The sequence below is a fragment of the Myotis nattereri genome (assembly GCF_964212035.1).
Source record: "Myotis nattereri genome assembly, chromosome: 3".
NCBI lineage: Eukaryota > Metazoa > Chordata > Mammalia > Chiroptera > Vespertilionidae > Myotis > Myotis nattereri.
In genome coordinates, this window is record NC_138077.1 from 58,167,297 (window position 1) to 58,180,558 (window position 13,262).

Genomic DNA, 13,262 nt, shown 5'->3' on the forward strand with positions numbered 1-13,262 from the left:
CTCCCTCATTATTCAAGCAGGCTAAAGCAGGCTAGAAAGCAAAGTTATTTTTTTAGAATAAGAGGCTGTCTAAAGAATAGCAGAGAATTCCAAACAGTTGTTTTACAAAATAGGGGTTAGCCTTCACAGTTATAATGAGGTTGTTATGGAATTGGCTCGGAAGAAGGGACAGTTGTACACTCGGAGGTTCAGGAAAGTAAACCTTTATTCAAAGCCGCGCTGCCAGTTCAGGGGACTTAAAAATCCAGATCCTGAACCACTTAGACAGTGAGATTTTCTCCGTATATATTTCTGAGTTTGTTTCCTAACTACCAAGCTTCTGTAGTGGACTCACACAGCCCCGCTCCAGTCAGTTAGATGGTTAACTTAGATTGTATCTAATGTCCATCCTGGATGGCGCCAGTGACCTCCCTCTAGTTAAGCTGTTACATCCTTGGTTTAGGTAACCTGTTACATCCTTGTAAATTGGAAGTATTTAGGTAAATAGGTCTTGCAAGACCAGATAATTAAGGATGGGGCAGTGACTTCCTTATAGGCTATCAGGAATGTGCATTAGGGGTACTGATTAACTAGGTACAGAGTCCGGCTGCTAGTCTCCTACATTCTTTCACAAATGGAGTTCCTTATCGGCTAGCAAGAGTGTGCAGTAGAAGGCAGGTTATTGGAACAAATTCAGACTGCTAGCCGCCCAAAAATGTCTTATGCTCCCCATCAAGGTGACTAAAAATGGGGTCTGGTTACTAGAGGAGCCAATCACATGATTAGAGGTTTGGAACTATCAGTCCCACTCCCTGATATCTGGGGAGGAGAGAGAAGCTGGAAATAAAGTTGAATCACCACTGGTTGATGATTTAATCAACCATGTCTTTGTAGTTCAGATGGCAGGGAAGCTCCATGCTCTTTCCTACATACCTTGCCCTGTGCATCTCTTCCATCTGGTCAGTCATTTCTGAGTTTTATCTTTTTGTAATACACAGATAATCTAGGGAGTAAATTGGTTTCCTGAATTCTGGGAGTCACTCTAGTAAATTAGTTGAATCCAAGGGGTGGGGTCGTGGGAAGGAGAGAAGAGATGAAACTGCAGCCTACTCTTACCTTTGTAGTACTCTGTGTTAAGGAGGAAAAATATTAAGAAATGTGATTTTTCACAGCTTAAAATGACAGCAATGGAGTAAAAAGTAGTTTTGTTGTACACTCTATGTGTTGTAGAAAACCACCAGAATCTCAACCTAAGGAAAAAGAAAAAAGGAGTAGGGAAAGAACACAGACCATCTGTTCCTAATATGTAACTTTATTTAAAGCAGATACAGCCGATAATACCTCACACAGAGCAAAAGCAACAATCTAAAGGCTCACCAACCACTCACACCATTAAACTGCCTATGCACACACTACATTGTAATCAAGAATCTAGACCTAAGCAGGAACCAAACTTTTGGTTTTTTGAAGCAAATTTAGCTAAAGGTTTTATAGATACAAAATAACTACTCACAATGGTGAAGACTTTAATGAATAATCAAAAATTAAATGCATCATCTAATATTTTTAAAGGTCTATCATTTCGTTTAAGCTTCCTCAACTCTCAAGATAAAGGGAAAGATTCTGGGTTTTTAAGTTCTTCAAATAGGACTTCTTTGGAGGAAATGTGCTGTGAGCAAGGTGTAGGAATGTGTTTTTGAGAGAAGCCCAGAATAACAGGAACTCCTCAGTCGCTCCATGGAGAAGTCCCCCTATGGGAGGCAGTATAGCTCTGGGGTGTAGAAGCCTTGCAGCCAGACTATCTCCTTCAAATCCCAGCACTTCTACTTACTAACTATGTGACCTTTGTCAAGGTATCCTTTCTTTTCATCAGTTTTCTCAGTTATAAAATAGGGATGCTAATGGTATCAATCACACAGATATAAAGATCTTATAAAGGGGACAAAATAAGTCCACAATAAATATTAACTATTACCCTCTGGCCAAAAATATATGTGTGTGTATGTGTATCTTTAGGAAAAGAAAAAGACATCGTGTTCATCATTTTCAGAGAGAGGCTGGGATGTGGGTAACCAAATAAGAAACTCAGTTTTCAAATCAGTGGTAAGGACTCCAGAAATGACTTCCTTACTCCTGCCTCTGCTAAAGATTTCGGGAGCATATATCCCTCTGCTGGGGTATTAGCATTCTGAGTCAGGCAGCAAAAATATATTATGCACCAACTGTATATACCAGGCTCTATGTCATGAAAAATAATAGCCTTATACTATTTATTAGCAAAGGTTGCCCAATCTTTGCTCCTGGCCACTTTTCTGGCCATCAGGGAGGGAAATGTGTCTTAATTTTCTTTAACCAAAGCTGCTCCCCTCCCCCATTCACACTAGGATTTTACCTTTAGGGTAAAGGGCTAGCCAACCAACCAACAATCAAATACTAAAGGACCACCCAGAGATGGTAATTTAAAAAGGATCAACTGGCAGCTAGTATTTCAACTGAAGAGCACAGAATATGATTTCAGACCCACAGCACTCCATCCCCCCCAACAATAACACAAGAATGAGGCACAACACCTCCGCAGCAAAAATCACATAGATCTTTGGGGCTTTTATCTTCTATAAAAGGTGACACTACAGAAATGACAGACTATCAGATTCTTACTCTTACGTGAATCCCCTTGAGATGAGTATTTTTAAAGGTTGTTTCTACATTAAGATTTAGATTGGTATTTACTCCGCCTTTTCAACTGTGTCTTTGGAACGCTTGGCTCAAAATATCCTTCCAGGAGTCTTCTTACTCAATTCCTTTATCTTTCAGCTCCTGCTTGACGCGTTTCAGATAATTAGGATCAGGATAACCATACCTGCAGAAGGAAAAGCCCCTTAGTTTCACACATGGATTTAAAGATTCTGTATAGCAGGTCCCTGGCATTAACATTGTGTTGCAAACATTAACAAGCAATCCTGGAGGCAGATGAATTATAATCACTTGTAAGTGTGCAGATGTGAGTCATTCAGCTAGTGAGTGAGCCTAGCTGTCTGCCTCCCAACAAAACTTTTCATTTTCAGCTTGTGGTAAGCTGTGACTCTAATAAAGTTATACTATACTATAAATATATAAAAAATATAAAATGTATTAAAAACATGTTATATATAAAAATATAGTGTAGTATATATTTTATTATATAAATACTAGGGGCCCGGTGCACGAAATTCGTGCACTGGGTGTGGGGGGGGGGAGGGGGGTGTTCCTCAGCCCAGCCTGCCCCCTCTCACATACTGGGAGCCCTCAGGTGTTGACCCCCATCACCCTCCGATCGTCTGATCAGCCCCTTGCCCAGGCCTGATGCCTCCGCCAGAGGTGTCAGGCTTGGACAGGGGACTTCCATATCCCCCCAATCACTGGCTCTGGCCCCCGCCCAGGCCTGAGGCCTCTGGCCCAGGAATCATGCCTGGGCAGGGGACCCCCATCTCCCTCTGATCGCTTGCTCCACCCCCCGCCCAAGCCTGATGCCTCTGACCCAGGCTTCAGGCCTGGGCAAGGGGACCATCATATCCCCCCAATCCCCGGCTCAGCCCCCCGCCCAGGCCTGATGCCTCGGCCAGAGGAGTTGACCCTCATCACCCTCCGATCACCAATCACCGGATCGGCCCCTTGACCAGGCCTGAGGCCTCTGGCAGAGGTGTCAGGCCTGGGCAGGGGACCCCCAGCTCCCCGCGGTTGCAGGCTCCGCCCCTGCCCAGGCCTAACGCCTCTGGCCTAGGCGTCTGGCCCGGGCAGCGGGGACCTGCAGTGGCAGCGGGGGGCGCCGCGATCATGGGCTTCGCTTTAGGCCCAGGTAAGGGACCCCTAGCTCCTGGGACTGCCAGCTTCGACCGTGCCCAGCTCCCATCGCTGGCTCCACCCCTACTTCCTGCTATCCTGGCCAGGGCGGCAAAGGCGCCTGATTCTCCGATCATGGCTGGGGGGCAGGGCAAAGGCGGCCCCAGGGCCGCCTTTGCCCTGCCCCCCCAGCTCTTAGCTCCCCCCTGGGTTTCCGATCACTGTCAGTGGCAGGGGGCTTCTTCCTGCTTTCCCTTTCGCCTCCCTGCATTGTGCCTACATATGCAAATTAGCCGCCATCTTGTTGGCAGTTAACTGCCAATCTTAGTTGGCAGTTAATTGCCAATCTTAGTTGGCAGTTAACTGCCAATCTTAGTTGGCAGTTAACTGCCAATCTTAGTTGGCAGTTAATTTGCTTATAGCCCTGATTAGCCAATGAAAACGGTTCGCCGTATGTCAATTACCATTTTTCTCTTTTATTAGTGTAGATATCTATATATATGGTATATGCTACCAGAGGATTTTCAAATTTGGAGAAATTGCAAAAATCTCAGGACCCTTTTGAATATTAAGGATCTGAGATATTCTATCTGAATTTCACTAAGAACAATTGGGTTGCCTACAATACAATTTTCACAACATTAAATAAGAGCTTTTCTAGAGTACTATTAGTCAAGTAAATTAAGACTCTCTATGGACCGATGGGAGGAAGGGGTGTAAGGATGATCTTAAAAGAAGGCAAAGTAAATAACATTCTTAGGATCTACCCTTCAAATAAACAGGAAACCTCCAATCAAGTCATCTGAGATATCATTGATCTTGGATTCTGAAGACCCTTGCCGTTCGATGCAAAATTTAGTAACTGTATGATACTTTGTGGTATCATGCAGTTAGAAGGTGATGGGAACCGATCGTTCTGCCTTTGAGATTAACCTCTCTCAAAATACTGTACCCAATCCCACTTCTATAAATAGTCCCTTACAGCCATACCCTCAAATTGCCATAGCTTACAACCTCTAAACTCTGTTTGGCAATCATTGTATTTCAAAACGTTCTCACCTTTCTGGTCCCCCAAACCTGGAGGTTTTGTGGTGGATATCATTCCATGTAATGACGTTTGACCTTCCTGAAACTCGAGAATCCCCCACTGTGAAAATTAGCTTTTGGGCAAAGGCCTTTTGAAGCAGTGCCAAAACCTCCCTTCCTTCCTCGTTATTAGGTAAGAATGCAGTTCGCTGTGTTCCAGAATATGGCTTTCCTGGGTTTGGGTGCTCTTCCTGTGTGAAGACAAAACAATGTCACATGAAAACACTCACGAGTCTAAATTTTACTGTACAGGATAGATGTGTTCATTTGCAGATAGAGTAAATCAAAAAAAGTATAGAAATTTTGCTCATATTCCCAATAATTCATATTTCTCCTCTTTCCCTAAATTCATGCTGGGAATACCATCCACCCTAACACATAATCACCACCCACCCTTCCTCTCCCTTAACAGACACAAAAGGTAAGTTCTAAGCTAACACTGTTAACTTCATCACTACTTAAAGCCTTAGAAATATGACCATAGAAATAAGTCCCTGGGAAATCCACTAATTGGCAACAGCAGTCTCTTTTGCATTGGTCATCCTAGCACACTGGAAAGAAACACAGGGATCGCAGAAACACTTACCGTTTGTATGCCTCCTCTCATATCATACTTAATTACGATGGAGCCATAGGTTTCATAACCTGGAAGTGGATCTCTTAAATAATTGACAGACATCGTTCCCTCTGGCTGGCTCCCTTTCTGGACACCATAAACAGTCTGGCACACAGGACAGACTGGCTTATATCTCATGGCTTCGGTGATACAAGGGTTGCAGAATTCGTGCTTGCACTTTAGTAGCACCAGCTTGTTATTAATGGGCTCCATACAGATGGCACACATATCCTCTTCCTTGTTCATTCCTGATGCCCCAGGACTGGCAGAGCGCTGGGATGTTGGTAAAAATGTTTCTGAATCATTACTATCAACGTCCATGGGTGTTTCATGATTCTCATTGGATTTCTCTCCAGCTAATGGTGACATGCCCCCTGTTTTTAAGACATATTGTTTTGCCTTTGCTATGTGATTTGGCAATCCAATAAAAGTAACTGATCCTTGAGTTAGCACAAAGTCTATACCTGGATGCCTTTTTCTAAGGTTATCAGCAAACTCGATCCCATATAAGTCCTTTCTCTCCTTGGCCAAAGGAACAACTTCTCTCATCAGCTGACAAGAAACATGCTGATAGGCATCAATGAAACTTGCATAAGCATGCACAGACAGATCTACCTCCTTGTCCTTAGGTTCAAATAGAATGCAGGTTTTATCACTTTTCCCCAAAATCTTACTTTGAGTGTTGTACTTTTTTTCTATCTCTGATATCTCCTGGAGTAATTCAGCTTCTAAACACTTATAGTGAGCCGTGTCAATCTCAATTCCATTCATCATGGATGCAGGAGGCAATATTTTCACAGGTACCTTGACAAGACTTTCAGAGATTTGGGGGGCAAGAAAATGTCCGGCAGCTGAAATGTCATCTTGGGTCCCAGGGAGAGGTAATTCTCTTTCGTTCTCCTTTATAAAAAGCTTTTTAAGTTGATGATAAAATCCCTGATTAACGTTATTTGCCTGCTTCTTGTCTGCTAATGCAACACATTCCGGCTCCATATTTCCTATGCTTTTCTGAAATTCACTGACAAAAGTCTCTTCGGCTGCTCTGAGGTCACCTGATTGACTTGAGGTGAAGTATAAAGCGACCATATTCAGAGAACTCTCCTGGCTTTTTATTTTTACACCGAATCTTTTCTCTATCGAGTTTATTTTTTCAGGGTAGGTATTTTTGAAGTATTCAAATAAAGGCAAGGGAACTTTGTAACAACTGCCTTTTCCTTCTGACTTCGTTCTTGGTTCAGAGGGAGAAACACGGCTCTTCTGGTCCTGCTGATGGAGTGGCTCCCTCTCTGTTGTCAAAGGGGCTGATTCCTGTTTCTGCTCACTTTTTAGGAGTTGCTCACTCAAGAAGCCATGTATTTTTTCAATATCTCTGAAGTCACCACACACCTTCTCAATTCCATCGGAGCCCTCCATTCTCTTGACATTGGGGCAAAGAGTGGTTATGTGTTCCCTCTGCTCTTTAGAGAACAGGCTACAGTTCAGGTCAGCTGTGACACTAAGGAAGATCTGAAAATTTAAAAGGAACAAATGAAATCTTTCAGACATCCAGGCTTACAGTCTCTTCTAAGGAGAATGTCTAAAGACTAGAGAAATAACTACTATGTCCTCCCTTAGATTTGTTCTTTCAAATCCTTTTCACAGAGGATGGAGCACACTATAGCCCACACAGAGGTTCTCAGCCCTGTTTGCATATTTAGAAGCACCTGGGAAGTTAAAAAAGAGGGGGGGGGGGAACACACACAAAAAAAGGCCTAGGCCAGAGGTGGGCAAACTTTTTGATTCGAGGGCCACAATGGGTTCTTAAACTGGACCGGAGAGCCGGAACAAAAGCATGTATGGAGTGTTTTTGTGAACTAATATAAATTCAAAGTAAACATCTACACTAATAAAAGAGAAACATGGTAATTGGCATACGACCGCTACCCTTCCCATTGGCTAATCAGGGTAATATGTAAATTAACTGTCAGCCAAGATGGCGGCCGGCAGCCAGGCAGCTTGAAACTAACATGAGGCTTGCTTGCTTCATGGTACAGGACTCCAACGTTCCCTGCCGTCGCTGCAGGCCTCTGAGCCTGCAGTTTCAAACATTGTAACAAATATAGACCCTAAACAAAACCCCAGAAACCAGCTTTCAGCCGGCTGGGATCTCAGAGCTGGAGTTGATACAGAGTTTCGAGAACCGAAACAAACCAGATACCTGCTTTCAGGAGCGGAGGCCTAAGAGCTGGAGCCTCAGAGCTAAAGCTGGCCCAGAATAAAAAAAAGAAAAAAGAAAAAAAGGAGCAGTTGGGAGCTTCAGTGCCAGCCTGAAAACAGCCCTCAGCCCCTCACCCAGACTGGCCAGGCACCCCAGTGGGGACCCCCACCCTGAAGGGGGTGTGACCAGCTGCAAACAGCCATCATCCCCTCATCCAGGCTGGCCAGGCAATCCAGTGGGGACCCCCACCCTGATCCAGGACACCCTTCAGGGCAAACCAGCCAGCCCCCACCCGTGCACCAGGCCTCTATTCTATATAGTAAAAGGGTAATATGCCTCCCAGCACCGGGATCAGCAGAGCTGAGAGGCCTCCCAGCACCGGGATCAGTGTGACAGGGGGCAGCGCAGAAACCCCCTGATTGCCCTGTGGCTCTGTGTGTGACAGGGGGCAGGGCCACAACCTCCCTATCGGCCCTGCTCTGTGGGTGATAGAGGGCGGCACCCCAACCCCTCCCCCCCCATGGGCCCTGCTCTGTGTGTGATGGGGTAGAGCCATAACCTCCCCATCGGCCCTGCCCGAGTGTGACAGTGGCGGCGCCCCAACCCCCTGATTGGCCCTGCTCTGTGTGTGACAGGGGGCGGTGTGCCAACTCCCCTATCGGCCCTACTCTGTGAGTGACAGGGGGGAGCTCCCCAACCCCCTGATGGGCCCTGCTCTGTGCCTGACGGGGGGTGGCGCTGCAACCTCCCCATCGACCCTGCCTTGAGTGTGACAGGGGGTGGTGCCCCAACCCCCCAATCGGCCCTACCCTGAGCATGACTGAGGGTGGCATCGCAACCTTCCAATCGCCCTGCTCTGTGCATGACAGGGGGCGGTGCCCCAACTCCCCAATCGGCCCTGCTCTGAGCCCAACCAGGGGCTGCACCTAGGGATTGGGCCTGCCCTCTGCCACCCGGGAGCAGGCCTAAGCCAGCAGGTCGTTATCTCCCGAGGGGTCCCAGACTGCGAGAGGGCACAGGCCAGGCTGTGGGACGCCCCCCCACCCCCCCCCACCCCCGAGTGCATAAATTTTTGTGCACCGGGCCTCTAGTCATTACATAAAAGGGTACGGTCTTTTTTTTTTTTAGTTTTATTCATTTCAAACGGGCCTGGCCTAGGCACATCTCCAGAGATTCTGATGTAAATGTAGAGCTTGGACATGAGCATATTTTAAAGGTTCTGTGGACAAGCAATCTGGATTCTGCCACTATCTGTTTGATGGAAGGAAGGCACTTTGTCTTTTCAAGCAAGCTGCTGTGGTTCTCACAAAAGAGTCTGTAAGCCAAGAAGGGACCCATAAATCTGAGGAGGTATTTTTTCTTCTTACTGGTTTTTCTAGTCTTCAACCCCCTCCTTTTTTTTTTTTTTTAACTAAACACCTAAGTGCATGCAATGTTGCTGAGTCCTCTACACCCTAGCCTATAGTAGCTCAAGTATAAGGCAAGCATAACAACTTAGGCTAAAAAATATATAGGCAAATTAAATGGAATAAAAAAAGCAAGATTCCTAATATTTTGTTCCCCTTCAAGGTCTTTGCACATGCTATTTACTCTGCATGTACCATTCTCTTTCTAGATCTTCCTTCAAAATGTTTACTGAATCTAGCCACTTCTTACACCTTGATCAGAACCAGCTGAAGTCCAAGCCATTCTCATTTTGAACTTGGCCTACAGCAACTCCTCCTAATTGGGCTCTGACTTTCCACTCTAGTCCCTTTCAAAAATCAGTTATCCACACAGCAGCCAAAGTGATCCTTTAGAGCAGCGGTTCTCAACCTATAGGTCACGACCCCTTTGGGGGTCAAACGACCCTTTCACAGGGGTCGCCTAAGACCATCCTGCATATCAGATATTTACATTACGATTCATAACAGTAGCAACATTACAGTTATGAAGCAGCAACGAAAGTAATTTTATGGCTGGGGGTCACAACATGAGGAACTGTATTTAAAGGGCCAGAAGGTTGAGAACCGCTGCTTTAGAGACATAAATCAGATCACTCCACTCCCCGGCTCAAAACCATCTGATGAATCCCCTAACATTTAAGTGACAATACAAAGTCCTTACTTTCATCCCCCAAAACCTGACTTCTGGTTACCTCTCCAAGTTCCTCTCATATCACTCTCTCCCTTGCTCACTGCCCTCTAGCCCACTGGCCTCCCTTCTTGAAGCTTTGGAGCTCAGGATGTAAGCTCCCATCTTGAGGCCTTTGTTCTTGTGCTCCCCTCTTAGAACATTCTTCCCCCCAATATCCACTTAGCTAGCTCCCTTACTTCATGCATGTCTCTACTCAGATGTTACCTCATTCAAGAGGTTTTTCGAGATATCCCAAAGTAGTGGTCTTTGCACTGTCATTTGCCCTGCTTTATTCTTCTTCCTAGCACTTATCACTGTCAGACATCTATAATAATAAAAGCATAATATGCAAATCAACTGAACAACCGAATAGCAGACCATCCGGACGACCACACTATGACACGCACCGGCGCCAGGCCAGCCAAGGTGGGTACGATGCGATTGGTCTGGGGGCCCCACCATCACCCCACGATCACCCTGCAGGGGGAGGCCCAGGCAAGGCGATCAATTTGGGGGTGGGGGGGGATCTGCAATCGCCCCAAAAAGGGAGGCCCAGGCTACCCTCTGTACATCGATTGATCGCAGAGCCCCAACCAGGTGAGCGATTGCTCCAAAGAGGGAGGCCCAGGCCACCAGCCAGCAACGCTGTGGCGAGTGTGCAAAGCCAGCCAGCAATCGCCCCACAGAGGGAGGCCCAGGCCAGCCAAGCAATCGCACTCCATGCCTGTCGCCTGCAGAGGGTGGCGACCAGTGGCGGGGGAGGGAGGAGACAGCACCGCACAGATGGCAAGCAGTGGCAAGCCCAGCTGCTGGCAGCCAAGGGAAGGAAAGCCCCGAAGGCCCTGACCGCTAGCCAGGCCTAGGGACACTACCCAAGGGGTCCCAGATTGTGCAGGCCGAGCTGAGGGAACCTTCCACCCCATGCACGAATTTCATGTACCGGGCCTCTAGTTTTATTATAAATCTACTAGAGGCCTGGTGCATGAAATTTGAGCAGGGGTAGGGTCCCCAGGCCTGGCTGGCAATCAGGGCCTTTGTTTATTCCACACTACCCCTGGTGGTCAGTTCATGTCATAGCAGGCAGTCGAACTTCCGAGGGGACAATGTGCATATTAGCCTTTTATTATATAGGAAGATTTGTTTACTATTAGGATCTGTATCCCTCACTAGAATGTAAGGTCCCTGAGGGCAGGGTCTGCTATGTAGCTGGCTGTGTCCCCAGCTTCTGTGACAGTGCCTGGCACACAGTAGGCAGTTGATATTGATTTGTCAAATGACTCTTGGCATGGCTAGCTCCTTCTCATTCAAGTCTCAGGCCAAATGTCACCTCAGAGACTTTGTCTCTGACTCCTGGTCAGAAGTAGCAAGACCTCCTTCCCCTTCCTTGTCCTGGCATATATTACCATCAAAAATTGTCTTCTTGCTGAAACCGGTTTGGCTCAGTGGATAGAGCGTCAGCCTGCAGACTGAAAGGTCCCAGGTTCAATTCCGGTCAAGGGTATGTATGTACCTCAGTTGCGGGCACATCCCCAGTAGGAGATGTGCAGGAGGCAGCTGATTGATGTTTCTCTCTCATCGATGTTTCTAGCTATCTCTCTCCCTTCCTCTCTGTAAAATACCAATAAAATATATTAAAATTTAAGAAAAAAAAATTGTCTTCTTTATTTGGTTTACTTGCTTATTGTCCTTTTATGTAGCCCCCCCCCCCTCCCCCTCGCAGGGACTTGTTGTCCTCTGGGTCCCAGTGCCTGAAACAGTGCCTGGCTCGTAGTAAGTGCTCAGCCAATGGTTTTGAGACAATAATGAAATATATGGTGACTGGAGAGGAAGTTGCAAATACACACCTACCTCCTTTCAATACTCACCTTTTGGACACAGGAATCCACAGAATTAGGAATATGTTCTTCATTTGGATGCTTCTCACCAGACCATGCCCCTTCTTGTGATTGTGTTTGCACTTGAGACATTCCATTCTTCTCTACTGAATTTTCAGTGCGTACCAGGAAAATAGTCACAAGTTTGTCGTCAACCGTAATTTGGTGCTCTCCTTTTTCCAACACTCCCTTCTTAGCTTCAGTGGAGACATTAAACACACACGCAGAAACAAGGGAGTGATGTCAAACAATCCTCTATTCAGGCACCTGTATCCCACCCAAGCACCCTCCCAGTGAGGGCTGCTCCCTACTTGCGGGGAGGGTTTATGTTAGGGAATGTGAGGGAACTATTCAAAACTCTCACATGGGCAGCTTCAATTTTCTTGCACAAATGAAAGCTCAAAGATAATAAAACATTGACAACTCGTGACAAGTCATGTCTCTGAAACTGTCTGGGGTTTCCTTTTTCAATCAGATGGCATAGTACTCACATAAAGTGGATTAAAAACAACAACAGGGAGTCAGCAGTGCAGACTCAGAATTTTGTAAATATACATGTGTGTACTGACATTTATAGAAAAAGGCTGGAAGAAATACACCAAAATGTTCACATTGCTTATCTCCAGGTGTTGCTCTTTATTCTTTTCTTTCTGTCTTTCCTACGGTGGGCATATATTATTTTTGTAATCCTCAAACATAAATCAATGGAGTAATTATTTAAAACATAAAAGTGGAATATCTAGCCGAAACCGGTTTGGCTCAGTGGATAGAGCGTCGGCCTGCGGACTGAAGGGTCCCAGGTTCGATTCCGGTCAAGGGCATGTACCTGGGTTGCGGCACATCCCCAGTGGGAGATGTGCAGGAGGCAGCTGATCGATGTTTCTGGCTCTCTATCTCTCTCCCTTCCTTTCTGTAAAAAATAAATAAAATATATTTTTTTAAAAAAGTGGAATATCTAAATGGCGAGGAGCCACAGCCCTATGGGGGACTGCAGGGTGTTAGAGCTGAGAAAGATGAGTCAGGGCCAGGATGCTGGGAGGTGTCAAGGGTAAGGTGCAGTCGGGCGAGATCAGCGACCGGGCACCTCTGGGCGCTATCCTCGCGTGGGCTGGTCGCTTGGCAGCAAGAGACCCCAATTCCCCCCATCCCCACCCCCCACCCCGAGACTGTGCCATGCTTTCTCCCGCCCTTTCCCCTCTTCTGATCGCTCTGGGTCCGCCTGGAACCCCGTGAGGCCGGGCCCCGGGGACAGGGACGGCCTTTGCACCCCCAGGCCCAGCCCCAGGCCTGCGGCTCACCTGCCCTGTCCAAGAACTCCACCCGGAAGGCGCCGGCGCCCAGGTCTCGGATGGTGCACTCCCCGCCGCCCGACTGCCGGCTCTGGAAGTAGCCTTCCAGCTTCCGACGTAAGTTCAGGCCGGGCTCGGACACCCGCACCAGCAGCGGGGAGGGCGGGCTGGGGTTCGAGGAGGCCATGGCTGCGAACGAGCGGGCGGGCGTCGGGTGCGCGGCGGCTCCGGGCGGTGCGGGGCCTGGACTGAGGCGGGGGGTGCGTCCCGCCCCCGCCCCGCCGCCC

At 47.1% G+C, this 13,262-nt stretch overlaps 1 protein-coding gene across 1 annotated transcript; it reads right to left on the bottom strand.

Moving 5' to 3' along the window:
• Window positions 1-291: 291 nt before the first annotated feature.
• Window positions 292-13,262, bottom strand: LOC308516810 (E3 ubiquitin-protein ligase DTX3L-like). The gene is made up of 5 exons (XM_081087935.1): window positions 12,985-13,262; window positions 11,678-11,883; window positions 5,471-7,006; window positions 4,858-5,075; window positions 292-2,839 (listed from the first exon to the last, which is right to left on the bottom strand). The coding sequence occupies exons 1-5, from the start codon at window positions 13,160-13,162 to the stop codon at window positions 2,770-2,772; spliced, it is 2,208 nt and encodes a 735-aa protein (XP_080944061.1). The 5' UTR covers window positions 13,163-13,262; the 3' UTR covers window positions 292-2,769.